General features: G+C 48.7%; 2 protein-coding genes across 3 annotated transcripts in view; one reads left to right on the forward strand and one right to left on the reverse strand.

The window, feature by feature from the left end:
* The first annotated feature begins 713 nt into the window (after window positions 1-713).
* Window positions 714-15,564, forward strand: UNC5CL (unc-5 family C-terminal like). The gene is given in 10 exon segments (XM_048827131.2): window positions 714-747; window positions 1,990-2,120; window positions 2,122-2,303; window positions 3,067-3,130; window positions 4,785-4,926; window positions 6,280-6,340; window positions 9,898-9,904; window positions 10,007-10,103; window positions 10,698-10,806; window positions 13,640-15,564. Coding segments are annotated over 10 exon segments (1,215 nt in total). The 3' UTR covers window positions 14,028-15,564.
* The window catches only part of BAK1 (BCL2 antagonist/killer 1), a 37,341-nt gene continuing 26,788 nt past the window's right edge, over window positions 15,146-25,698 (reverse strand). For both annotated transcript variants that reach the window (XM_048826771.2, XM_048826770.2), the window contains exons 5-6: window positions 23,770-23,950; window positions 15,146-21,958 (exon numbers count right to left, since the gene is read on the reverse strand). In XM_048826771.2, coding sequence (XP_048682728.2) covers window positions 21,854-21,958; window positions 23,770-23,950 — 286 coding nt within the window. In that variant the 3' untranslated portion in view covers window positions 15,146-21,853. The remainder of the gene's footprint in view (window positions 21,959-23,769; window positions 23,951-25,698) is intronic.

The raw sequence follows: 25,698 nt of genomic DNA on the forward strand, positions 1-25,698 counted from the left end.
AATATCTACATTGCAATTTTATAGCCCCGCAGCCCGAGCCCCATGAATCTGAGTCAGCAGACCTGGCCCAGCGGTGGCCGCACCATGGGTCTTTTATTGCAGTGTAGTCATTCCCTTAGCTGCTGTAAATCAGCGTAGCTCCATTGAAGTGTTGTGTTTCCATAGGGTAATTAAACTATCACTGTAAAATAAGACATGCAACACATACATTAATTGAACTATAGCCACTTGCATCTCATTTTTGGATCCCACCCCGATGAAGATGGAAATGGAAAAGCCCATCATTCAACAATGCTGCTATTGTGCATGACAGAGCAGTTTCTAGTGCGATCAGCCGGTTGGCTGCTGATGTTCCACTAGAGTAGGAATAATGCAGAGCACTGGCTCATGCTTCCTTCATGACTACGCTGGAAAGTACTCTGTCAACAATTTTTAGCTGCCAGTGTTTCCTTCCCAGGGACAGGGTGCAAAAAGATCACTATTCAGAGTAATCTGCTACTTGATGGATTTCGGTATAACCCAGATCATACCTAGGCCTGGGTCTGTCAAATTCCTAGCCCATTTTACAGATTAGGATGCTGGTGAAATTAAATATTTCATCTAAAAAATTAATGGCCCAGTTCATGAGAGCCCTGGCTTCACTGGCACAGAAGCTATAAAACCTCTATAACTGGCCATGGAGAATTTCCCTGTGTAGGCATATAGCTGGCATAATGGCACTATGTGACTCTCCCAGCAGCTTCCCATGTAGGGGTTGTTTTGGGGACATTGCTGGAGAAAAGGAGCATACAGTGAGCATGCCGTCAGAGCTGGGCAGCTGGAGAGCAGCGCCTGCTGGCCGGGAGCCCAGCTCTGAAGGCAGCAGCACAGAAATACGGGTGGCAATACAATGACCCCCCCACTAAAATAACCTTGCGGCACCCCCTCCGCAACTCCCTTTTGGGACAGGACTCCCACTTTGAGAAACACCGGTCTCCCTCATGATATATGTATAGTATAGGATAAAAGCACACAAAAGACCAGGTTTCATGGGGGGAGACCAGATTTCATGGTCCGTGATGCATTTTTCATGGCTGTGAATTTGCTAGGGCCCTGTTCATCAGCCAGTTTAAATCCTCAGCTAGTGTGCACAGAAACAGCTCCATTGACTTCTACAAAGATATGCCGATTTATACCAGCTGAGGACCTGGTCCTGTGCATTTGGGATTTTTACATTTCTTTCTCTGCTGTTAGTTTTTCTTTCTCTCTTTGACACCCTCCGCCTTTCTGCCAGAGAAAGGATCTTGGGCAAGTCAGAACAAGGTACTGTTTACAAAGCAGCCTTTGTCAGTGAATTCGACTCACAGCCGGTATGAGCCAGAGACAGGGGGCGTAGACAGCATTTTTTATTTGGGGGGAGGTTAGTTAAAAATAATAAAATAATAGCTTATGAATATCGCTTTAATGAGCAGTTTTGTGCAATCACTAAATGTGTCCTTGTTTTAAAAAGTGTGCTAAATAAGCTTCCTTTCCAAACTCAATGTTTCCTTTGTTTATTAATGCAATCCTTAAATTGTTTTAGAGGCCTAAAGCCCCACTAAGTCCCCAGCTGTCAATGTCATAAACAAGAGGCCTTTACAGGAAAAAGCAAAGCCGTTCTGCGTGTTTTTGCTGGGCCCACAGCACACCCACCCAATTGGTCCATTCAGAGAGAATATTTCCCCCTCGTGTTTTACGGCAGCATTTGCAAACCCAGCCTCCTACATTGTACCTTTGAGTGCGCTACATGTAAACAAGCCTTTTACTAGCCTCCAGCGTTTGGGACGGGCACTAAGCAAGTCAACGTTAATTAAAGGAAGCACCAGCACTTTAAGGTATTGCGGTGAGTAATCTTATGAGTTGCATCACGGGAGAGGAACAAAGGGAGGGTGGAAAGCCAGAGCCTGATAGAGTCTGATAGAATCACTGCTAAATACTTAGCCCATCAGCATTGCTGTTTGTGATTTGCAGGGGCAGTGGCCCTGGGACGGCCAGAAAAGATCTCCCTGGTGCTAGTCTGGGACCTATTGGACTCTCCCCAGCTCTCCGGCTCAGAGGCCCTCATCAGTCCTGTTGTTTACTGCAGGCCCTATGGGACCCAGATTGTTCCGGAAACCCTGCTTGCTGGTGTTCAAGCACTGTTCAGGGAACACGACCCAGGCCCGGGCTTGCACCAGTAACACTGACCTCCTCAGCAGCAAGACCTGGCATCCCGTCTGGGTCAGGGAAGGGATGAGGGCAGAGACCACGAGTGATGAATGCCGGATACACCTCTCTCACTTCAGGTCAGTGCTTTTCTTCTGCTTTCCCAAATGTCTGCTTTGCATCACCATACTTAGCATCCCAACCAGCTTTCCGATCTGTGGGACCAGTTAGGAAGCAGTGTTATCTAGAGATTAGAGCAGGAGATTGGAACCTCAGGACACCTGGATTCTAGTCTCAACTTTCTCACTGACTCGTGGTGTGAGCTAGGGCAAGTCATTTCCAGCAGCATTTTCCAGGAGGGTGTCTAAAATCAGGCACTTAAATCCATATTCAGAGAGTTGAATTAGTGGCCTGACTTTCAGAGGTACTAAGTACCCAGAGACCCCATTGGCTTCAATGGCTCAGCCCTGTTAGAAATGAGGCTGTTTATCCAGCTGTTTAACTGGCCTTGTACCTCAGTGTAACTCTATATAATGAGTATTGTGGTGCTTGGTGCTTTCCTGAGACACACTTCAGAGCAATAAGAAAGTCTCCCTCATGTGCTGGTCTGTAAGGAATCTCACTGCAGGGCCCGGAACCTGCTGGGGCAGAAAGCAGCTGCTCCTTGTGGGCTGGAAGGCCAGGAGGAGATGCGATCCCTATGGGGATCATAACACTAACCTGCCTCACTCATGCCGTGGGAGGCTGGACTGTGAGATGCTTTGAGATTCCCAGCTGGAAGACACGTTTTTCTGTTCATAATACTGGAGTTAGTGCCGTTTCATTGGCATGTCCAAGAGCCGCATTTGGTTCTTATAGCTCTTTACCAAAGCCCTGAGTTATCCTGTCCCCCTTTGATTTCAGCTGTCCACACTTTGGCCCTGATTCTGCAATGCAAATCGGGAATAACTCCAGTGAGATTCATGGTGTAAATCCTGAGTGAGAACAGCATCCGAGTCCTTTAGTGCAGGGTTAGTATCCACGCGGAATGCACCAGTGCCCTGATTTAGCACAACTTCAGTCACCCTACAGCACTGGGCAGATATTGCAAACAGTGTTCTGTGACTCTTCCTCCCAGTTCTTATACACACTTGCTTTGCCCGGGTTCACGCCTGTCTTGTGTTCACTTCCCTCAAATAGTCTAGCGAACAAGTTGACTGTCAGGGATGTCCATGAACAGAGCAAATTTCAAGCAACTATTGGGCAATTCCCAGAGAGGGGATTGTGAATTTGTAAAATACAAGTGTAACACACCCTGCCATAATGTAGTGCTGTCTCCTTTCATAGAGGTTTATGAGCCCATTACTGGGTTTGTGCTAACAGAGTTGGATCTTTTCGCTCAGGCAGGACAGGCTCATGCTTTTAGACACAGACCTCCAAGGTTCAATCCCAATCCAGGGGCATCGGGTCACATTACACAGGTATGCACCTTGACTGTCTGATACAAAGAGTATCAAAGAATCAAATCCAATCAAAGAAGAGGAAGATACCATGTGACCCATGTAGCTATTCAAAATGTTCTAAATTTTAAATGCTTCCAAGAAGCCACCTGCAAATCAGCAACACAGCAAGAAATAGTCAAGGACACTGTTCAGAGAAAGTTAGATAAAACATTAGATAAAACGTTGTCTGCTTACAGATGATTCATGAGGAGGAAAAGCAAAACTGGTCTAATAAATAATCTGTTAAGAATTATTCTTCCAGTTTTATCACTAATGCACTGTTGCTATAGGGTACATTAGGGATCTTTATTGTGAATCATTGAGTAATGCAATATTCCTATTTCTGCTGAGAGATCAAAGTCCATGTATCTCAGTGCTCCCAGTTCCCAGGGGATCATAGGTATCAGGAAAGAAGTGAGATTGGTGAATCCATTGCTGTGCATGAGAGAGGGAGCAGGTACTAGATATTACACTGACATTACACTGAATCTCAGCCAAAATGCTGAGGTTTTTCCAGGCAGGTGACAAAACTACAAGTGTCAAGCAAAGAAAACTCATCTGTGACTTGAGAAGTTGTATTTATTTTATTGCTGTTAAATAAAATTATGATGACAATAAAAATCAGTGCAGCATTCTTGGCTCGTGCCAGTTCTTGTTTCACTTCCCGGTAACTAACCAGAAAAGCCCACAGACTTTGACCTGTGACAGTGCCTAGATATGAATGACTGGGGGCTGAGAAGAGTGCATTGCCAAATGTCATGCCCAGGGAGTATCTTTCCATGCAGCTCACTGGGTCTTTGGAACAACCAGAGAAGGGACAATTGTGAGAAAATTCTGACCATGATTTACATGGAGCCTGGTGCTGGCTAAGAAAGGACTTTGAGAGCCAGGTCCTCAGCTGGTGTAAATCAGTGTAGCCCTACTGAAGTCAATGGAGTTGCATGGGTTTACACCAGTTGAGGATCTGACCTCGACAGCATAGTGAGTGCTGTGTGGATCCCCATGCACAATCAGTCGTGCTCAGAGTCACGCACCTCACTGTCAAGTCTCAGTGCTTTGATTCAAGGAACCTAGGGACCAAACAGGGCCTTTACTAGTGGAAGTCATGCTAGGCATCATGCTGAACCAGTGTCATTTTAGAGCTTGACTGTAACCACTTTGCCCATTGCAGGCTGGAAAAACATGGATGACAGCAGCTGCCAGTCCATTCCTCACCTCCACATCGGGCACGGAAAATGCCCGTTTCGCTCCTTTTGTTTCTGGAGGAAGCAGGTAGCCTCCGGTCTGCAGCAGTTTGCCTGACTCTGTGGTTTCTGTCAGTGTAATTGTTCTTGGCCATTTCTCATTCAGAGCAGCCTGTGGAATTAAAAAGTCTCTTTGAAGGGTGTCACCTAGTGGTTAAACCAGGGGGCGCTGGAAAACCAGACTCCTGGGTTCACTTCTGGGCTCTATTATTATTTATTATTTGTATTGCTGGAGTGCTCAGAGACCCTAGTAACACACCAGAACACCATTGTGCCAGGCATTGCACAGTAGAACCCAGAGTTACGAACCCCTCGGGAATGGAGGTTGTTTGTAACTCTGAACTGTTCATAACTCTGAACAAAACGTTCTGGTTGTTCTTTCAGAAGTTTACCTGAACATTGACTTAACACAGGTTTGAAACTTTACTGTGCAGAAGAAAAATGCTGCTTTTAACCATCATAATTTAAATGAAAGAAGCACAGAAACAGTTTCCTTACCTTGTCAAATCTTTTTTTAAACTTCCCCTTTATTTTTTTAGGTTTCAGAGGAACAGCTGTGTTAGTCTGTATTCGCAAAAAGAAAAGGAGTACTTGTGGCACCTTAGAGACTAACCAATTTATTTGAGCATGAGCTTTCGTGAGCTACAGCTCACTTCATCAGATGTTTACCGTGGAAACTGCAGCAGACTTTATATACACACAGAAATTTCATGATTTCTGTGTGTATATAAAGTCTGCTGCAGTTTCCACGGTAAACATCTGATGAAGTGAGCTGTAGCTCACGAAAGCTCATGCTCAAATAAATTGGTTAGTCTCTAAGGTGCCACAAGTACTCCTTTTCTTTTATTTTTTTAGTAATTTACATTTAACACAGTACTTACTGTATTTGCTTTTTTATTTTTTTTGTCTTTGCTGCTGCCTGATTGTGTACTTCCAATTCCAAATGAGGTGTGTGGTTGAGTGGTCAGTTCATAACTCTGAGGTTCTACTCTATAAACACAGAACAAAAAGACAGTTCCTGCCCCAGGGGTCTAGGAACATTATCTAATGGGTATAGCAAGGGACTATGAGTCAGAGGACTGGTTTTATTCCCATCTCTCTCATGGACTCCTTTTGTGACTTTGGGCAAATCACATCTCTTCTCTGTGCCTCAGTTTCACCCGCTTCAGAATGGGTGCAATAAGTACCCACTTCCCAGGGGGTTGCCAGGGCTAACGAATGAATGGCTGCAGGATGAAAGGATTAATATTTGCTAAGCAAGGGAAAAAAGAAACAGGCTCAGGTTTCTTTTCTTTATTATGACGAACGTTAACTGTTTAGTTGGGGTTTTATTGAGATCATTGTTTTTTCTGAACTGCTGTTTTGACTTGTTTATTTTCTTTCCATTTGAGCCAATCAGAATGAAGAATGGACAGCACTGACCAATGAAGTCATTGTTACAAGGCACAGATAGTGTGAGTTCTAGACTTCTGTCTAAATAGCTACTCTTCCTGCTCAACCCAGCTACCGACCTAATCTAGCTAGTGAACCTAGCTACCTACTTCACCTGTTTACCCATCTCTTCTGTCTACCTGCCTGTGTACATACACAGTCCAGCACCTGCCTATACAGTCTACTGAACCTAGCTACCTACCTAATCTGTTTAACCTAATTTAATCTAGCTACCTAGCTACTCTGACAGGTTTCAGAGGAACAGCCGTGTTAGTCTGTATTCGCAAAAAGAAAAGGAGTACTTGTGGCACCTTAGAGACTAACCAATTTATTTGAGCATGAGCTTTCGTGAGCTACAGCTCACTTCATCAGATGTTTACCGTGGAAACTGCAGCAGACTTTATATACACACAGAGAATATGAAACAATACCTCCTCCCACCCCACTGTCCTGCTGGTAATAGCACCTGTTGATCACTTTAGATAAGCTATTACCAGCAGGACAGTGGGGTGGGAGGAGGTATTGTTTCATATTCTCTGTGTGTATATAAAGTCTGCTGCAGTTTCCACGGTAAACATCTGATGAAGTGAGCTGTAGCTCACGAAAGCTCATGCTCAAATAAATTGGTTAGTCTCTAAGGTGCCACAAGTACTCCTTTTCTTTCTCCTAGCTACTCTGTCTACATGCCTGTGTGACGAAGTGGGACTGTTCTTAATGTTTCCTCTGAATAGTGTGGGGGTGCCTCAGTTTCCCCTAGGCAGTTCTTAAGTATCTAGGGGGTGGGGTAAGGGTGTATGATCATTGCAGAGCCCTAGAGGGCAGGTGTGTGCAGGAGTCTGGACACAGAGAATGGCCAACACCCTGTTTCCTGGCAACTGATGGCCTGGGCCCTTCCCCCCTGCAGGGTGAGAGCTAAAGGTTGGAGAACAAAGGAATCAGGTGACCACCTGGCCCGGGAAAGGAACAAAGCCCAGAGGAGGAGGGGCTGGAGGGGGTTTTCAGTTTGGGGCTGGCTGGGACATGGAGTGAAGTGCAGACGTGGTTGTCTGGCTCACTGCCCCCCAGAATGGACCCAGCTGAGGGGTCCCGTTCTCTGCACCTGCAAGCTCTGTTTTAGACCATGTTCCTGTAGTCTAATAAACCTTCTGTTTTACTGGCTGGCTGAGAGTCACGTCTGACTGCGAAGTTGGGGTGCAGGACCCTCTGGCTTCCCCAGGAGCACCGCCTGAGCGGACTCGCTGGGGGAAAGCGCACAGAGGGGCAGAGGATGCTGAATGCTCCGAGGTCAGACCCAGGAAGGTGGAAGCTGTGTGAGCTGTGTGTCCTGAAGACAGTCTGCTCACAGAAAGGCGACTACCCCAGAGTCCTGACTGACTTCATGGGGAGCAGTTCCAGAGCATCGCCCAGGGACTCCGTGACAGCCTGTTTACACAACCCCAACTAATCCCTGCCTTCCTACCCACTTAACCTATCTACCTACTTAATGTACTTCCCTGTCTATCTTTATACCTAATTATCTCTTTACTTCCCTCATTAATAATGTTTACCTACTTACTCTGTCTACATACGCTATCTAGCTAATCTACCTACCTAATCTATTCTGGGCATTTATAATGTGCCCATCACTGTAGAACCTGGGCAGCAATATCTGTATGTGCCAATCTGTGTTATACCTGAAGCACTAAGCCGCACCATGCTGAGGAGAAGACGGTTTTCACTGTCCAGCATGCACCAGCCTGCGGTTATTTCTCTGTGCTTATGAGCGTTAAGCTTCAGTGTTTTCTTTCACACAGCCCATCTGACCTGCTGAGACCCAAAGATGCCATTTCCAGTGAGAGATGGGTCTGAGTAGCAGTAGTTCAGATCTGTTCCAAACAGCCTCAAAACTCTGGGCAGCTCAGATCCAGAGGTTTTGTTCGGCTCATGATAGAGCTAAGAAACTAGTCACAATGCCCAGATCTGGATTCAGACTTGCCCAGCATTCCTGGTTCTTGGATCTTGAATTCTGGCCCAGGTCAGTGTCTGTTTAAATTAGTCAAAAAAGAATCTTTAAAATGATGTGGCCTTTTATTTCTGTTGGTAACTTAATTCGGCTCAAGAGAAGAAGCTCAAGCTAGTGTTATAAGCAGGAGGCAGGATGGATTACAGAGACAGTTGACTTTTTTATTAGGGCCATTTATCTTTTGTAAAATTTAACCTTCCCCTGAACAAAGAAAGTGAGCGGTGGCAGAGTAGCATGTGTATATTAAACATGTCAGCTAAGTCAGTCGGTTAGAATGAGATCGCATGACCAGGAATACATTGTAACCTCACTTGGGTTTCACTGTGATGGCTCTGAAGTGCCAGTCTGGCAGCTCTGCAATAAAGGTATTTATAGAAGATGGGAGCAGGGGCTGGGGGATATTGTAACCGTGAGGTTTCTGAAGGCTGTTAGCACTGGGAGGAGCCTGAGCTCCACTTCTCTGCACCAGCAATTGTTAAATGGCGCCCGGAGCCCCCTGATTCCCAGGGATTCATGCCATGCTCCACTGGCAGAGGGGATTGGCTTTCCCACCGGCTGCACCGCCTCACACTCTATTCCTTCAGCAGCACGCAGTCTTTATCGCCTACTTTTATTACAGGGGTTCCAGAGGTAGGATCCCTAAATCCAGGCCCCTGTAACATGTTTCAATGGGAGTTGGAGTGAACAGGCTTTGGTGCTACAGTGATGGGTGCTATAGAAAACTCAGAGACAGAGAGATACCCTTGCAATGTCCAGGGGATGGGGAGGTATTGAGCAGCTCTGATTCACAGCTAACCTGGCGAGAGGATGGTGGCCTTTGTTTTATATTCAGGCTAGGCAGTTGCATCCAACTTCAGTGCCCAAAGCTGCGAGTTTTACGCTTCAGTCGTGCCCACCATACCCTGGCGTAGTGCCAACTAAGGCCAGCTTTAAATCTGGGGACCGTATTAATTGTATGCTCTCCCCACTAAACACATGAGTGAGTGTGTGGGGTGGGGGATGTACAAAAGACTGAACAATCCTGCCCCTGGAGTAGAGAAACAATCCCACTAGCCATGCAGAACTTCGTGAAGGGTTGGTAGCAGCGCTCAGTGCAGGTGTGGGAGGAATGTCCTCCAGTTGGCACAGGGGAACAGCATTAGCTGTAGAGGCCCAGATCCTCAGCTGGTGTAAATCAGTGTCTCTCTTTTGAAGGCAGTGGAGCTATGCCGATTTACACCACTTGAAAATCTGGCCCTGTATGTAAGCGCAGGATGAGAGCGAGGAGGAAGTCGTTTCTGGCACAAGGGCAGGCTGCATTCACGATCACTCCTGGCCCTGCATCAGGAGCCACAAGTCTGAACTGCCATGCACCCTCATTCCCAGCCCTGACTCAGCAACGCGATATTACCAGCTGGGTACAAAGTCCTCCCATAGGCTGCTTTCGCTGACTCAGTCGCCACTCCGAAGCTGTTAGCGCTCTGGGGCTGATTTTGATCATAGCTCCATCAGCGTAAGGCCACTGGCTGCAGCATATTGGCACTGGTGTGCACGAAGCAGACACAGGCTCTCTGCCATTGCACCAATAATCTCAGAGCCAGGATGTGAGCCAGCCCTGGGAAGGCTGTTCCCCAGGGCACGCATGCACAGTTCAGTGAAATGACTCTTACTCTGCCCTGTCTCTCTCATTTTCCCCCTTGCTTCAGGGCCTGGAGACGAAGTATGTGGAAATCTTGCGATTCCAGGCCCCAGGGAGCAGCTCTCCGGAGACCAGAATCTCTTCCACCCCTCACTGTAACAGGCAAGTATGGGGTCTGCTGAAGAGAGGTGATTTGTACCTTACTTCTAGCGGCTGCTGGGCTGGGAGCAGTCTCCTTCTACCGAAAGCACTTCTGCCCCATTCCTTACAGCAACTCCAACTGGGGGAGGCAGGAACCGTGGTAGTCATGAGTTTCCCGTCCTAGCCTGTATCCCCCACTGGGTGACATAGGCTGGGACTGGCATATCTGAAGGCACATACCAGCCAAAATTCTAAGGACCCGTGAACTCAGATCAGGAGACTTGAACTCCGTAGCCACATGGAAATCACTGGTGCAGAAACAGATCCATATCGATGGGGCTGGGAAGCAGTATCCTCCGTCTCAGAGGCGATGGTCCACCTCAGTATTGCCTGGCCCACAATGGGCGCAAGTAGTGGGTTCCGTGAATGGTCCACCTCAAAGGGATGTGGTGGCTTCTATGACCCAGACAAGCCAGAAAGCTAAAGCTAAAGCAGTGCCAGTGATGGGCTGGGGTGCAGAAGAGTCAGTTCACTGAGCTAGCACCAGGCCTTCAGCTTCAGTGATCCCACCTGGCTGGGTGACGCTGAAAGAGCTGTGTGTTTTCTCCCTTCCAAAATCCCCCGCGAGCTCTTTGAGCAGCTACAGGTGCTGCTGGACCCAAATAGCATCAGTGAGAACAGCTGGTGCAAGCTGGCATCCAGGCTGGGCATGTGCGGAATGAAAATCAGATAACTTGCAAGACTCATCTCAGGTTAAAGGAGCAGGATGGGATGGGGGAGAGAGGAGACCAGGTAGGACCAGGTCTCAATGAGGGCAAGTACAGTACAGTACTACTGCGTTTGTGTTAAACAGAAGGCAAAGGCCCTGTATTTGGATGCTGTTCTGTAGCAGGTTCATAATAAAAGGAGAGGTAGGGAAGGGGGCAGAACTAAACAGCAGGAGCCCAGAGATCTGGATTTGATATTCAAGAAAAGTAATGGGGAAGACTGTGTATAGTATATAGTTAAAGTACCTTATAAGTGCTAAGTACCATAATTACAGCCCCCTGTGGCCTGTTCCATCCTACCTCCCATCACTCAGCTCCACCATGTAACCCCTCTCTTTCCACCATCATTTCACGCCTATCAGCTACTGGTAGATATTATTGCCAACCAGGCTAGCTCTTCACCAGGAAGCCAGTGGCAGCTCTGGGTTTTGTATGTGTCAGAAATGTCCCTGTGTGGCCTGCCGCCGATAACACTGGCCACTTGGAATGATCCCCCTTCGTGTTCCTCTGTCATTGGTTTTCACCAGCAATTTCCCTTGTTGATTGTCTTGAGTCAGCAAGGTGTGGTCCTCTCAGAGATAAGATCCTCATCCTCCCAGCCAGTAGAGCCGAGGGGGTGATGATACAGCACATACTTATGCAGCTGTCCGTGGCCAGGCAGAGGGGGTGTCCTTGGGAGCCAGAGGGGATAGTGCACCAGATCTCAGCCAGATGGGAGACTGGGCCCGGAGGACATCTCCTTCTGTCTCATTCTAGGCTTCAGTAATTACAGGAATCCAGAGTTCGCTTGGGACTGAGCACCTGCAGCTCCTGTTGAAGCCAAGGGTAGCTGTGGGTGCTCAGCACCGTCAAACATCAGGCCCTATGTAACAAGTCTGGGAACAAGAGAGCCCGTGTGATGTTCTGGACAGGCAGGCAGAGCCTGAGAGGCTGCCCTTACCGTGAGATGATGGAATTGCATTTTGGCTCCTTCACGCTGCATTGCTGGTGTTCTGGTGGCACAGAGTCCAGCTGAAAGGCCATTCGGGGCAAGCGACCAAGGTGGGAGGGGCACCTACCCGAGCATACTCTGGCATCTGGGCCCCGCACTTATAGGGCTCTGTGGGCTAGTCTTGCTGAGGGCACCAGCAGCTCCATGCTCCTGGAGCGAGAGGGGAATTCAAGGGCTGATTCAGGAGTAATGCCACGGTGAGTGCTCAGCAGCTCTGAGAACCTAGTCGAGATTGCGCATCCAAAACCGGAAGAATATGGAATCATTGGCCACTGTTAGAAAAGGTGGCTGTGTGCGCCAGGACCACTAAATGATCACTCTATGTGGTCTATTTGCCCCCTCCCCAGACCAGCTTGGGGGGATTTCACCTTCCTCTGCAGCGTGTGGGTCACTTGCCAGGATTCGCTGGGTCTCTCTCCATCATTTCCTTGCCATTGCAGTGCCTTGAGCACTGGTGCATCTCAGTCCCTCCTGTTTTCTGCCTGTGGCACAGAACAGCCCAGTCTCCTGGGGGCTGTAGTACTCTGGTCTCACATCTGTGGGTGGGTTTAGTGTGCGGGTGCTGGGTGATATTGGTGGCCTGTGATGTGCAGGAGGTCAGACGAGATGTTCTGGTGCTCCCTTCTGGCCTTAAGCGCTATGGATTTCAGTAAACACTTTTTCCGGACAACAGGCAGAGTGGTGAAGACACCGACTGGAATAGCTACTGCTTCAAGCTAAGTGGAAAGTTAATGATGAAATCTGCTTTTCCCAGCAAAAGCTGTGGCGGAGAGTTTCCAGGCAGTCCTAGAGAACTTAAATGCGGTTTTATTTAATGAATGCGTCTAAATCCCCTTTGAAAATATCACGCCACGTTTTGTCCTGAGCAGGCGTTGCATCTGTTTCCTGTGATTATTCACAGACTAGTTCAGAGTCCCAGCTAACTTGGGCAGCTTGGATTCTGCTTGGAAAGTCAGCGTGTGAAACAACACTAGCCAGAACCCTGGACTATGAACTGACGGATCCTCGGCCTGATTCTCAGAAAACAAGTGACGAGATGCCCCAGAGAAACAGGATTTTTTGCAAGGATCTGAGGTTAATAATTATTCCCACAGTGGACCTGCCTGTTGGCTTCCCCACCTTTCATCTGCTTTTCTGTCAGCCTTGTGGAAGACTGGTTATACTCTTGAGGTCAGCCAGCTGACTGGAGGCTGTGGGGAGAGAGGCTAGACTTATCACTCCAGCGCCCTGAGTGGTTACCCTTCTGACTGGAGGTTCCCTTGTGGTGGGAGAGGAATTTGATCTCCCCTGATCAGCTCCAATGCTCGTTGACAATGGGAGGTTTGCCACAGACTGCAAATGGGTGTTGGATCAGGCCCCATGTTCCCATTTGCTGCTGGGCTACGCAAACACACAACCACTGGCCTCCCCACTCAGACCGTTGTATAGAAAGAATGACATCCTTGGTCAAGTTGCCATGGGAGAAAAGTTTTGGCTCAGAAATGAATCTCTCTCCCGTTTAATTGTGATTTGAACAGTTCGCACTTGTATAGCGCTCAGAGTGCTTTGTAAGGGCAGGAGAGATTTATTTATCCCCATTTTATAAATGGGGAAACGGAGTCACTATGGGGATGTGACCTGCCCAAGGATAGAGGGAGTCATTGGTAGAGCTGGGAATGGAACTCAGGTCGCTTGAGTCCCAGTCCTGCACTAGCCACTGTCTCCATTTGAGCCTTGTAGTTCCCCACCGTCTCCCCGATTCTGCTTGGTCCAAATGCAGTCGTGTGGAAAGCCTGGATGTTCTGACTGGTCTTCCTTTCGGCAGGTATTTTGCATGCCAGCAAAGCCCAGCGGCTGCCACCTTAGAGGTCTTTGAGGAGCAGAACGGGAACCTGAGGGATCTCTACAACATCATGGTGGCCATGGGCAGGTCAGACTGCGCCTTGGTCATTGAAGGTTTCCTGAATGGAACAAGCAGAGGGCACTGTTGCACGCTGGCCACCAGTGCCCCTAGCCAGGCAGGCATAGACAGACCTTGGAACATGAATGGCAAGAGCACAGGCAGCCCACAGCCTGGTCCCCTAGGACAAGGATCCTGCCGTCGAGAGCTTACGAAAGGAGAACGTCTAAGCTGCAGTGGCTGGTGCTCCCCAATCTGCACTGGCTTTCCCCTCCACTTGAATTCTGGAGGCAGGCTGCATAGATGCTAAGGAGGACTCTGGAATGAGCTGGAAGAATCTCACCCCTGCGCCATTGCGAGCAACAGGAGCACAGAGAGCCTTGCAACTCCCTCCCTGTTGGCTAGACTCAGCTTCTCCATGCACAGACACTTGTGCCCCGTTACAGCCTGTGGTCACTCCCCACCCATCCTGGTTTTTCCCTGACATCTGGGAAGCCTCTTGTGCTCTCTCCCGGCCATGTGGTTAGTAGGCAAGCTTGAGGGGGACGTTTCTGAGGCTCGCCAGTGAAGCGAAGGGTCCAAGGGAGGGCACCAGACTCGTGCTTCCAGGCAGCAGAAGGGGGAGCGGGATACATAGAGGGCAATCTCTGTCTGTCAAGGGGAGGGACGTCGTCGTTCTGCTTAAAGGTGAAGAACTGCAGCAGCTCTTGTGTTTGGGGGACAGCGTGAGACCAAGCATCCTCTGAGCTGGGACCCCTCTTCCTCGCTGGGTATGCATCCCCCTTGTGGGCTAGCTCTGCTCCTGTTAATGGAAACAGGAATGCTCCTCCCAGCTTGCCCAAGGCAGTCCCTTAATTTGACAGCACTGCCCCATGGGGGGTGGCTCGTGACTTGGGTGGCTCGTGACATTGTAACTGCTACCACTCAGTAGCATCAAGTATGCAGCCTTTGGGTTTTTTTGGAAAGCTGGTACTTTGTGCAAGGGTCTCTCCCTCAGTGAGCAAACGGGCTTGCTGTGGAGCGGAAGAGATGGCATCCTAGCCCATGCAGCAAGTGTAGGGAATAGACAGGGTCTGGCTCTAGTAAACACGACCTTCTAGACCCCTAACTGCAGGTTGCCCATGTCCAGTCCACAAGCTGCAACCGCCTTGCTCAACCAGGCATCCTTAGGCCCTCATAGGCTTGGCTAGGCCAGCGCACCCCCGGGGAGGGAGAGAGAATCATTATCTCCCATCTACAGCTAGAATGTGTGGGAGAGTAGGGACCTGAACCCGAGTCGCAGGCTAACACCCGAACCACAAGGGCATCCCTCCTCCCACTCTGAGTTGGCAAGAGCTGCGGAAGTGGACTAGAACTCCTCCAAGAAAGCCTCACTATACATATGGATGTATGAGACGTGTGCGCACACACCAGTATGAGGGAGACCTGTAAGTGCACATAACTTTTATTTTGGAAAAAAAAACAAAAACTTTTTTTAAAGACTATTTGCAAGGAAATGGTTTTCCAGGAAAACAACCCAATGTGTTCGACACCTCTTGCCCCTGAGCTGTTATTAAAGATGGTTTACATACATGGGGGGGATCAAAAGGGGATTACCCATGTCTTCTTCAGGGGTACAACCACCACCATGCTGAGGGAAGATACTGCAAGCTCCTCGTCATTTGAGGCGGCATGATGTGTGTCTTACTGCTCCCCATGTACTGTATCCCCTTATCCCCTCACTGGAGGTCCCCTGCTACCCAGTCATATTGGGGCAGTCAGGAATCACTGGAAGGCTCAGAGGAAGTGATCTGTGGAACAACAGGCTTTCCAGAAACCATTAATAAAGCAAAACAGAGTCAGTAATAGCTACAGTATGGCTTTCAAGTATACATGTAACCCCTCCCCCCATCCCACACCCACAAAGTTTCACAGAGGGCCGCCACCAGTCTTGATTGTCAAGGGACAAGTCCCCCTCTAGGACAGTGTTGAGCCCTTCCACGCTCTGCAAGCCAGACTGGCAGGACATTACGAGCTTCTTCCTGAAATCCGCCTGTCACTGCACTTTCCCCCATTCTCGGCCGTCTGGAATTGGGGATGTGGCTGCAAGGAATGGGTGAGTCAGACGTGATCTGTAGCTCGAGCTAATGCCCTTGAACTCCTGACTCGCTTCACACATCACATCAAATGCTCTGATTTAGATTTCACATCTCCCCGCTCTTCTATTTTTGTTTCTACTCCAAACAAGAGTTCTTGGGCCAGATGCCTAGCGCCACTCCGCTCCCTTAAGACCCTTCCTCGGGAGTCCCCAGCAGCCACAAAGCCAGCCCTTGCCACAAGAGGCACATCAGGGACAGGAAAGGGAAGTGAGGCAAGCATGGTAGCTCTGACAATCCCCAGCTGATGTACGGCCTCTATGGGGACCAGAGCCAGCTGGCACAGTCTGGGAGGGATGGGGGAGCTGCTCTAAACTGCTCTGGGACCAAGGCAGAGAATCAGGGAGCTATAACTGGCTTCCTGCCAGCCACCTGTCTGCTGCCACGGAGACTTACAGCTTACGCTGGGCACTGTGATGGCTGGACATTCAGCAGGAAGGGGTGACAGATGGGAACCCTGTGGGCATGCCGTACTAAGGAGTCCATTAGAGGCATGCGGGGAGGGCAGATTACTAGGCACAGCCTCCTGGGAGAACCAACCCCTGCCTAATCCCTAACAGTCAGTAAAACCTCATGGTCACTGGTATCAACGGTTGGGGCTAGAGCTGAAGCTGGGCAGGAAGGATTGTTCCTCAACCACAGTCGATCTCCTGCTCAAATGGCTTTTCCCCTCTTTAGCTGGCTGCCAGTTCAGCACCTGATCAACACCCAGCAATCTGTATTAATCCCTCCCCTCCCACGCCCATGTAAGAACTAGATCACTGCCCAACATTCCTCTTCCAGCACCAACCTGTCTCCTCCTCTCCTCCTGAGCCCCTCACTCGGGTCCAGAATTCTGTCTGTCCCCACTGTGGGGACGAGCATGCCATACTAGGTGTTGCTTTTGTAGTGGTTTGGCCACAAGTTAGTATCCCATGGCGAGGAGCATTACAGTAGGACTCTGCAGGGAAACCCCTGCTGTTCAGTGCAACAAACACCCACATTTTCTGACCAGGAGCAAGGAGGAGTTACGGAGGCAGGCTGTTAGCCTCCAGCGTACACTCAGACAGTCAACTTCATCACCACCCATCACCGGCATCTTTACACGCTGGCTGCTTTCACCACAGGTTTGTGGGTTGGGATTATTGCAAGGACTGTAACCAAGTTCCCCCTTCGTAGGGTTTTCATTTCCTTAGAGCAAGGAGGGTTCCTTTCAAGGAAAGAAAAGAAAAAAAAAAAAAAGACGGGGGGGGGGGGAGGATTGGTGGCATTGTTTAACCCAGAGATTGAAATGCTCTGTGCACAGCACAGGCAGCCAGGGGTGTCATTTGCTATAGGGTAACGGGGGCAGTTCCCTCCCCTCCCCCAGATTTTTCATAGGTCTGTATGCCCCACCCCATCCCCCAATCCTCTCAACTTCACAGGCTATAATATAATCACATATAATGGTCTATATGCTGACACAACTTTGCTCCACTGCCTGCCTCCCCCGCCCCAGCCATTTTTCTGAAATAACACCCCTGCAGACAGCCCAGCTGCAAGCTTCCCTTGCTGAGACAGCTAATGAGGGCCAGTGGTGGCGGAGGTTAAGGTAGACACCTGTCCACAGCTCTCTGGACTGAGTTCACGCACTTGTTCTACAGTTTTTTGGTCCTCTCTCTTCTGCGCTGGTGTCGAACCTGCAGGGCCAAGGAGAAAAGGCTATCCTGGCCCATTCCCAGCCCTGTCCCCCAAAGCATCCAGTGCCTCCCTGACCAGCAGCCCAATTAACAACAGATGAAAATGACATTCTTATTTCAAAGCAGCTCCCAATGGGTGCTGGGTTTAGCAGATGAAACATGGGGCCAACTGGACCAATGTAAGATACTGTTAAAAATCACACAGCAGTTTTCCCCACTGGATTCTCTCCCTGTTCCAAGGTAGGTTCCAAATAAACTTAAACGTAAGATATCCCTTCTCTGCTCCTCTCCTCAATGCCTTTGGTAGCTGGCTAGTTATACAACAGTGCCAGCCAGAGACTGAATACAGTACTGCAGATCAATCATTCATTTAGCAGCTCCTTGCCCTATTTGTCTCATCTCCCAGTTCAAACCTGCCTTCTGTCCACTTAGAAATTAGTGCTAGCAACAGGGATGATTGTCTAGTAAGGTTACGGGGGTAACAAACAAATGCCCCGAGACAGTCCTTGCAGTGGGTTGAGTTTGACAGGGCCCAGTTGAATATTTTTGGAGGTGGCAGAGAATAAAAGTGGTAAAAAAAGCAAAGGTTCAAGTTTTAAAGGTTCCCTTCTTGGGTCCCGTATGACTGACTCCACTGGGACTTGATCACTTACCATAAAGCATCTTATTTTAAAAAATATCTATTAGCCTTAAATCTGGTACCTGGGAAATTGGTTGAAACAAAAAACAGATAACTCACACATCTGGCAGATTCACAGATCGCAAGGGCAGAAGGGACCACTATGGTCATCTCGTCTGACCTCCTAGATAGCCCTAGCCATATAATTTCTCCAAAATAATTTCTAGAGCAGATATTCTAGAAAAAAAACATCTAATCATGATTTAAAATGGTCACTGATGGAGAATCCAGCATGGCTCTTGGTAAACTGTTCCGGATCAAGATGATAAAGTCTAACCAGCATGGTTCTTACAAAGGAAAATCATGTCTCACTAACCTACTAGATTGCTTGGAACTTATCAATAGAACCAGTTGACATAATTTATTTAGATTTTCCAAAGGCCTTTGACAAGGTCCTGCACAAGAGGCTATAATTAGTCACGAAGAATCATTGGCTTGGGTCAAAAAGATTAACAGCAGAGTGCCTCAGGGTGCTGTGCTAGGGCTGGAGTTCAATGTCCTCTGGAAGAGAGGGTGAGCACTGCAGTAACAACATTTGCAGATAATACCCAGTTATTTAGGTTAGGCGAGACCAGAGAGAACACTGAGGAATTCCAGAGGGACCTAATCAAGCCCGATGAATTGGCAACATGATGGGAAGTGATGCTTAGTGTTGATCAATGCAAAGTAATGCACACTGAAGGGAGGGGAGGGGGGAGAAAGAGCTACTTATACAGCTTACAGGGTTCCAAATTAAATGTATCAACTCAGGAGAAGGGCCTGGATGTCACGGCTCAGTGAGACCTTCACTCAATGTGCAGCTGGTGAAAAATGGCGAACAAGATGGCAGGGTGTATAAGGAATCCAGATGCAGCATGCTATGGAAAATATTCTGTCTTTAAAAATCTGTGGTTTGCAGATACTGTGTAGTACGTGGCACCCCATTTTCAAAAGGATATTGCATAACAAGAGGGTGGGGACAGGGTCCAGAGTGACCTAGATAAATTGGAGGATTTGGCCAAAAGAAATCTGATGAGGTTCAACAAGGAAAGAGTCCAGCGGAGGGCAACAAAAATGATTGGGGCTGGAGCACATGACTTACGATGAGAGGCTGAGGGAACTGGGCTTGTTTAGTCTGCAGAAGAAAGAGTGAGGGGGGATTTGAGAGCAGCCTTCAACTATCTGAAAGGGAGTTCCAAAGAGGATGGAGCTCAGCTGTTCTCAGTGGTGGCAGATGACAGAACAAGGAGCAATGGTCTCAAGTTGCAGTTGGAGAGGTCTAAGTTGAATATTAGGAAACACTATTTCACCAGGAGGGTGGTGAAGCACTGGAATGGGTTACCTAGGGAGGTGGTGGAATCTCCATCCTTAGAGGTTTTTAAGGCCCGGCTTGACAAAGCCCTGGCTGAGATGATTTAGTTGGTGCTGGTCCTGCTTTGAGCAGGGGTTGGACTAGATGACCTCCTGAGGTCTCTTCCAACCCTGATCTTCTATGATTCTATAGGAGGAGGTTCAGAGACAGGTGAAGAAAATGGTCAAGGGCCTGGAAGAACACTCATATGACGGGATGTTTGCTACCATTTTACCTTAGAAAGGAAAAGAATAAGAGAGGACAAGTATATAAAATAATGAATGGTCTAGAGAAGGGGAGCTAATGTTCTCCTTTCTTGGAACAAATAAAAGCTGTGTCATTCTAAACTGATAAAAGGAAATAATTAGATAGAGGAACCAATGCAGATGTTGCTGATGATTAGCATTTACCAGGATTCAAAGAGGGCGTGGGAATTTAGATGGATAACAGGAACAGCCAGAGTTATCACAGTTAATGCTAACACAAATTTCAGAAGGGATATTAAACCTCATGCTTCAGAGTTAAAGCCAATCTCTTAACTATTAGGGATTAGGATGAGGCCTTCATGGGGGCAGATTACCCCACATTTTCCTACGGCGGACTTCTTTCACTTTCCTCTGAAGCACGTCTGAGCCAGGTTACCAGACTAGACAAGGGTCTGATGCACTCTGGCAATCCCTACGAGATCCGCCACTGCAACTGCCTAGAAGAGTAATCACAGCATCCCTTTACCAGCCATCCCAGCTGCCTCCTCCCGTCCTACTTCAGCAAGCTGTGCACCGCAACCAGCAAAGGTTCACGACACAGGTAAGAACGGAAAAATCCCTGAGAACGCTTGAGATACTTTTAGTCTTATTGCTGCTGCTTCTTCTATCCAGTCTCCAGGATAAACTTAAGTAGCCTTGGCCCCAGCTACAGTAGCCTTTAGACAGAAGCCAGCTTCAGGGCACTGAAGCCATGTATGAGCTGAGACCTGGCTCTCCCACTCTCCTGCTCCCTCCCCACTGGCTGGCCGAACAGCGCTAGAAACAGGGTTAGCAGAAATTGGGTCTGAACCCAGTCTGAGGCTCAGGTGGACACAGCCTAAATCCAGTCACAGTTTGCAAGCTTTACACAGTAACCTGAAGTGGGAAGCACAGATGGACCCAAGCCTCAAGGCTCAGAGCCAGATTTAGAAACTCCTGCACTCACCGCACAAAAGCTCAGGGGATTTCAGAGCGTGGACTCTGCTTTGCCACCACTCTGAATAACAGCCGACAGGGAGCGGTTTACATCTCCAATCATGCACAGAGATACAGGAGTCAGGTGAGAGGGGCCCCGCCAGACGGATTCTCCATAAAAAAGTTTATGTTTGGATGAAGACCATCGTCTGCTGTGCCTGTAAGCCAAACACCACAGACTTTAGTGTTTGAAAACAAGCCGTTCCTTTATACATCTGCTGCCACCCTGAAGTTCAGGCTTCTGCATTCCCCTAGGAAGGGCTGGCAACCAGGACAAGTAGCACAGTCCTAGGATGCTGCTCTGTTTAGGTGTCTGTGATGTTCCTGGGTGGGGGGAAAAAGCACATCTCCAAATTCAGATACTGACAGGATCAGTCTGTCATTTTGTCTGGGGGCAACTGGATTTCTAGTCATGACTGTCACATGCCAAACAGTGTATTTGTTTAGAGGTGGACAGGGATGCTTTTTAAAAGCAACTGGGAAAGCTAAGAATCTGGGGCTTGGCATGCTGGGAGCAAGAGAAGGTAAGAGCAAAACCTCCCTGGACTCTCCAGCACTGGCTGACCCCCTCCAATGACTTACAAGCAGAGACTGTAACGGCTGTGGCTGTAATCCTGTTATGTGAAGGCCGGCGAGATCTGGGCTGAGATCCATTAGAGGATGTTCCGTGCCTTTCCTTGGGAGGGCTCTTGAGAATGCCACTGAGTGGATGCGGGAGACACGTGCATTACCTAAACAACATGTTTGTTCCTCTAATGGGGCTTCTACGGTCTCTGTACACTGCAGAAGCCTGTAACCCTCACCCATCGCTGCATGCTGGGAACGTCATTGCGCTGATGTTCCTGACTGAAGCATTCAACCTCTGGATGAGATCATCAATCCCGCCCCACACCCCAAAGCCCCCCATTAATGCCTCTCTGTGTAGTTCTTGGCAGTCTCCCCACAGATGGCAGTCTCTCCGTGGATGGTGCTGTCTCAGAAGAGGAGTCGTCATATCCAAACTGCTCTCCCTTGTTTGTTCCCTGAGCCCCTCTCTCTCAGGAGATGTCTTTATGACGGAGTGGACTATTGAGAGAGAGTTTGGCCGGATCACCGGCCTCGGCCTCCACTCCAGTCATGGGCTGAAGAAGCGTCGTACCACCAAATGACCCAGCAGGACCACGACCAACATCCCCATCATGTACAACACGTAAACGTTATCCAACTCCAGTGCTGCCACCTAGCAGGAGAGAGAAGTGGCAGGTGAAAGACACAACAACAGGATGATCCAATTGCACTTGTGTTGCTGGCATGCCTGGCACTCAGACATCACCTGGGTTGCTTTTTGCACAAACTTGGCAGCATTGGATTCATTCAAATATGCTCGTGCTCCGCCCTGCAACTGAATAAACCAGATTCTGATCTGATTTACACCATAGTAAATCCACAGTAACTTCAGATCATTATCAGTGAATAAGCTTTTACATCTCCCAGCCAGCTCTAGGGTACACACAGTAGGCATGCCTGCCGAAGCTAAGGGGTCCAATCAGCCCTTTACTTTCAGTGCAGCAGTTTCGATATAAGAACGGCCAGATTGGGTCAGACCAATGGTCCCTTTAGCCCAGTATCCTGTCTTCCGACAGTGGCCAATGCCAGATGCTTCAGAAGGACTGAACAGAACAGGCAGGGATCCATCCCGTCATCCTTTCCCAGCTTCTGGCAATCAGCGCTAGGGACATCCAGGGCATGGGGTTGCATCCCTGACCATTTTGGCTAATAGCCATCGATGGACCTATCCTCTATGAACTTATCTAATTCTTTTTTGAGCCCCACTATAGTTTTGGCCTTCACAACATCCCCCTGGCAAGGAGTTCCACAGGTTGACTGTGCATGGCATGAAGAAGTACTTCCTTTTGATTGTGTTAAAACTGCTGCCTCCTAATTTCATTTCCCCCTTCTCGTAACACAAGAATTAGATTCTCTGTTTCTTGTGTTACGAGAAGGGGTAAATAACACATCCCTATTCACTTTCTCCACACCATCCATGGATTTTACAGACCTCTATCATATCCCACCCCCATTAGCTGTCTCTTTTACAAGCTGAAAAGTCCCAGTTTTCTTAATCTCTCCTCATACGGAGGCTGTTTCATATTCTTAATCATTTTAGTTGCCCTTCTCTGTACCTTTTCCAATTCTAATATATCTTTTTTGAGATGGGGTGACCAGAACTGTATGCAGGTGTGGGTGAACCATGGATTTATATAGTGGCATTATGATATTTTCCATCTTATTATCTATCCCTTTCCTAAGGGGATATGGCTCTCATCTCTTCTATTATCGGACACTCACTAATGTGGCAGGGGAAGGACCTCACTCAGAGCTACACTTTCTACACTGCCCTCAAATTTGGAGTGCCTCTTTTTTCAGATGTCCAGCTTTAAACAAGCAGGGTGTGATTTGCTGAGCACATTCAACTCCCACCGGAGACAACAGGAGCTGTGGCTGGCTAGACCTCCTAAGAACTGGGTTGCTTGTACACACAGGGAGGGTGCTTAGGGTACTAGACTAGGGCCCCGGTTCAATTCCCTGCTCTGCCACAGGCTCCCTGTGTGACCTTAGGCAAGTCATTTAGCCTCTCAGTGCCTCAGTTTCCCACCTGTACAGTGGAGATAATATCACTGGCCTGCTACACGGAGGTGTTGCGAAGATAAATATGGAAAAGTTTGTGAGGTGCCCAAATATCATGGAGATGGAGGCCATGTAAGTACCGTAGATAAACAGATACTGGTGTTTAAGTGTGGATTAAGTACCTAATCTTAGGTTCCAAGTTTGAACATTTTGGCCTAAGTCCTGAAGCATCCCCACAGCTGGCTGCATTCTGAGGCCTCCCCCTCTGCGTCACGGTACCCCGAACTGGTCAGAGCTCAGCTGCAAGGTCCTCTGACTCAATTTGACCAGCAACACTGCTCACAAGCCCAGCTAAGCGAGGAATCATGCTGACCCTAGCTCAGCCCAGGCGCCCAGCAGAGAAGAAAAGCCAGGCTCACTTACCCATCCTCCTTGGTCGGCAATCCACTGGGCGATGCGGTTGCGGAGCACGAATTCTGCCACGTAGCGAGCGATGCTCCGGAGGAAGCCGGTCACCCCGAGCTGGTACACATGAATCGCCATCCGGTAACCGAACCCCAGCAGCGCAATCACCCTGCCCCAGTTAATGCCGCTGTCAAACAAGCTGTAACAGAACCAAACCTCCTGGTTAAAAAAAAAACCACGACACGTTGGCTCTGGTGCTCTGCCGCCCCCTGTTGGGCTTCTCCGTCCATTCACGTTACCCTGCAGCTGGTGGAATGTCCAGGGGTTCACAGGCGTGTCCTCTGCACATCTGGAGCACTCTGGGCCCTCAAGCTACATCCTACCCAAAAAGAAAAGGAGGACTTGTGGCACCTTAGAGACTAACCAATTTATTTGAGCATAAGCTTTCATGAGCTACAGCTCACTTCATCGGATGCATAAAGTTTTCCAATTTATGCAAAACTTTATGCATCCGATGAAGTGAGCTGTAGCTCACGAAAGCTCATGCTCAAATAAATTGGTTAGTCTCTAAGGTGCCACAAGTACTCCTTTTCTTTTTGCGAATACAGACTAACACGGCTGTTACTCTGAATCCTACCCAAACAAATTTAGTAACAGCTTAGTGGTGAAAAACAAACACAACTAACTGCGTAGTTCTGCTCTCCCACACGCTCAACCACAACCACTAACAGTTTGCACTCTGTGAGCTGTAGCTATCCTGGAAGGAACACATTCGCCCTGGGGCTTTATCTATGCAACAGAGATATGCAGGTTTGAACCGGACAGTGGCCCAGGCATATTAGGACATGATTTTTTCTTCGCCTGGATGCATTAAAATTAAATACCTCCCACAGGGCTGGATTCTGATCTCACTTTAGCCTGCCAGCCCCTTAAGGCAAGGATGGACTTCCAACATATATCCATGCAGCTTCAACCCAATGGGGTCCCAGTCCTGATCTGAGCTTCCAGGTGCATACAAACAACTGCCGTTTATATGGGGTTTCGTACCAGTGTCACTATACTGAGTTACTCCTGATTTACACCAGAGTATGTGTGACAAGAATCAGGCCCTGGGTTTTAACCTGGGTGCCTGTCATGTCTATTTCTGTTCGCACTGCTGCAGAGAAACTGTTCTAATGCAGGTATCTGTCCCGACCCACAGCATAAAGATAAGGCTCTTCAGAGTGCAGACGGGGGCCTTCCAGAGCATGTCATGGCAAGAGGCGAGTTAGTGGAGACGGAGGAAGGAACAACACTGAAAAGGCAGGATGGAGAGTGAGTGACAGAGGTTAATTTACCTGTTTGCTGTGCGTTACCCGCCTCAGGATGGCAAAGCGTGGCTTCCCGAAGAAAGGGAGCAGGAAGAAAGGACAGAAGAGACAGTTAGGCAATGTACAGTGTGTGCCCAGGGGGAAGGCTAGGAGAGGGGCGTTGGTGTGGAGCCTGTCAGCGTCAAGACACTGGGCTATCATTTGTACAAGGCCTGGCCTAACGAGGGAGGAAGTGGATTGGGAATTAGACTGGGCCTCAAGTTTCAATCCCAGCTCAGCCTTAGGCAAATTGCTTCATCTTCTCTGTGCCTCTGATCTCCATCTGCGAAACAGAGCTAAGCCTTCCCCCCATCGCAGGGGGCCTGCAGGGATAGAATCCATTGGTGGTTGTGAGGTGCTCGGATACTGTGGCAATGCAGGGCATGACAGTACCTAGACAGAATGAGGTCATGACCTGGCTAGCCTCTAGGGGCTACCACAAAATAGGGGAGATAGCCGGCGGGCAAGTGGGAGGGGAACCACAGTCTCCTCAGGGGCCTTTCCCTGCTGCCAGCAAGCTTTGGGTTCACCAGACATACCTGCTGTCTTCCCCTTCACGCCGGGGTAAGCCACCTCACCTGTGGCCAGGCAAGCAGTA

Source organism: Caretta caretta, chromosome 21, assembly GCF_965140235.1.
Source record: "Caretta caretta isolate rCarCar2 chromosome 21, rCarCar1.hap1, whole genome shotgun sequence".
In the NCBI taxonomy this organism is placed as follows: Eukaryota; Metazoa; Chordata; order Testudines; family Cheloniidae; genus Caretta; species Caretta caretta.